We start from the raw sequence: 2,419 nt of genomic DNA on the forward strand, positions 1-2,419 counted from the left end.
GTTTGATTCCCAAGTCTGTGCAATCCCCGTTTGATTCCCAAGAAAATCCATCCCCCATTTGCTTTCCGGGAAAGTCCATGCAAAACCCCCTAAAAAAACAAACAAAAAAATGTTTTTTTTTTTGCTCCGTGCTTTCTGGATCTGTCCAGGGGTCTCTTTGCTTTTGTGCCATTGGATTTAAATTTCACAAACCCTAAATCCACGATTTTTGAGCCACGTTGAAAAACACAACCTTTCCCCTCAAATCATGATCACCTTTCTCCTCAAATCATGATCATATTACCAAATAGCTTATGTTTTTTAATAAAAAAAAATTGGACAGATACCCTGTGCGCGGGCTGAATTGGTAGGAAATATTGGGAAATTTTTTTTTTTTCAACTTTCCCACACTTTCTTGGCAACCAAACAGAATCACAACAAGCCAAACCACAAAAAAAATTAAAACTTTCTCCATTATTTTTAGTCTACTCAGTTTCATTGTAAAAAAAAACAAAAACTTTATTTTTTTTACAACTTTCCCACACTTTCTCGGTGACCAAACACAACCACACCACCAAATATAACCACAAAACTTACAGAAAACACCGGGGACAATGGTTTCTCAGATCTGCACTTCACTTCCTTCCTATTGGTGTTGAAGCAAGGATCTCCACCTCATGATCAGCGTGCGGGATAGTGGGTTTTCGGGCAGAGGAGTTTTGATGCAGAGAAGAAAAACGAGAAGGGAAGAGAAGAAAAACAGGAAGGGAAATGGAAAGGGGGGAATGAGTTTTCATATCTATCCTACGATGTTATCCTACGTGTTCAAAAGTGCCGTAGAATTGGAATTATTTTCCAAACTATGGTATTTTAAATATTATTTTTTTTAATTGCAGTATATTTATCAAGAATCCAAGAGATGGCTTGCTTGACTAGCATACTCCGCCTTGTCCTCCCTCTCCTGGCCGCCGCTCTCTTCTACCACCCAGCAAACACAGGCGTTCACGTGAATGCAGACAATCAATTACTAAACCAGATCTGCAACCAAGCCCAGAGCTACGACTTCTGCTTCAACGTTCTCGCCTTGGATGGGCTTTGTCTCATATCTGTTGCAATAACCATAGACCGAGTGCAAAATACTTCGGATATAATTCCGAGTCTAATCAAGCAAGCAGCGGGTCCAGTGGACATTCAAAGACTCACCACTTGCCAATCCAACTACACGGCGGCAGTGGACGCGTACACGAAGGCCTGGAGTTCAGCGTCGTCAAGGGCTTACTACGACGTACTGAGCTGGATTCAGGTCGGAGCTAATGAAGTTATACACTGTGAAAATATTTACCGGATGAGCCAGCCGATAAGGCAGTCTCCCATCACTGTTGAGAATCATGATGTGGTCAAGCTTTCGGAAATTACTTTGATTATTCTTAGTATGATCGAGAGCGGGTCTACTGGTTTAGAGAAAGAGAATTTCTAACAAATCCTCTCTAGGTTTTCTTTGGCTACGTACCTTCTTTCCTACCTCAGCTGAACTTGAACTTTTCCCTGAGGTGTGCCATGGATTTTATTTTATTTTTATTATAATTTTGGAATGGGCTTTAATTTTTAGTTAAAGTCGAAACCAAAAAATTATTCTAAACAAGCCATTTATGGAAAAAAGCTTCAAATAATTTAGAAAGAACTTTAATTCTCCATGATCACCAAACACAGAGAGAGAAAATGAAAGCACTGACCTGACCTGAGGAGAGAGATGAGAGATTGTAGTCGGCTAGAAGAAGAGAAGCGAAGGACCGGATTTCTATTTAGTTCGGCGGGAGGGCTGGGGATTTTGGGTATTTCATCTTTTCCGTTTGGTGTAACTTCCTACAGAATATACGTTTTTGTTAAATAAAAAATTCTAAATAAGGTTCCCACTTCCCACTTCCTATAGAAAAATAAAAAATTCGATTACTTGTACTGTTGGTTTATATGATTATGTCATTCATGTCTATCCAGTTTCATTCTTTATGTTTTGTTGGATATCTATCCTTTAATATATCTAAATAATGGAGATTGAAAATCGGATATTTTGTTGGGATATTTTTTTATTTTTAAAAATAAAATATAATGATAAATTTTATATGAAAAAAATAATTTTTTTTATAAAAGTATAAATTTATCTTGTATCTTTAAAATAAAATTAAAATTATTTTCTTTTCATTGTCAATAAATAAGTATTTTTATATTTGTAAACTTCCTATTTTATGTCCGATGATTGCAATTCAATAATATCTTCTTTTATTTAAGAGTGTCAAGATAGAAGATTTTTTTATTTATTATTATTCTAATGTCATTTTTATTTTTTTATTAGGAAGCTTTCTAATGACAACCCCACAAAGAAATTAGAATAAAGATTTGATGATGATTATGCTTTTAAGATATTATTTTTAAATTATAATTA

The 2,419-nt window shown here is 35.5% G+C and overlaps 1 protein-coding gene across 1 annotated transcript; it reads left to right on the forward strand.

Moving 5' to 3' along the window:
* The first annotated feature begins 898 nt into the window (after window positions 1-898).
* On the forward strand, window positions 899-1,456 carry LOC104879804 (pectinesterase inhibitor 5-like). The gene has a single exon (XM_010653990.3). The coding sequence runs from the start codon at window positions 899-901 to the stop codon at window positions 1,454-1,456; it is 558 nt and encodes a 185-aa protein (XP_010652292.1).
* Window positions 1,457-2,419: the final 963 nt, after the last annotated feature.

This window comes from Vitis vinifera, chromosome 7 (genome assembly GCF_030704535.1).
Source record: "Vitis vinifera cultivar Pinot Noir 40024 chromosome 7, ASM3070453v1".
Lineage (NCBI taxonomy): Eukaryota > Viridiplantae > Streptophyta > Magnoliopsida > Vitales > Vitaceae > Vitis > Vitis vinifera.

What these genes read in the sequence shown, in the direction of transcription:
- LOC104879804 (XM_010653990.3), top strand. Translation starts at nt 899, where the DNA reads ATGGCTTGCTTGACTAGCATACTCCGCCTTGTCCTCCCTCTCCTGGCC.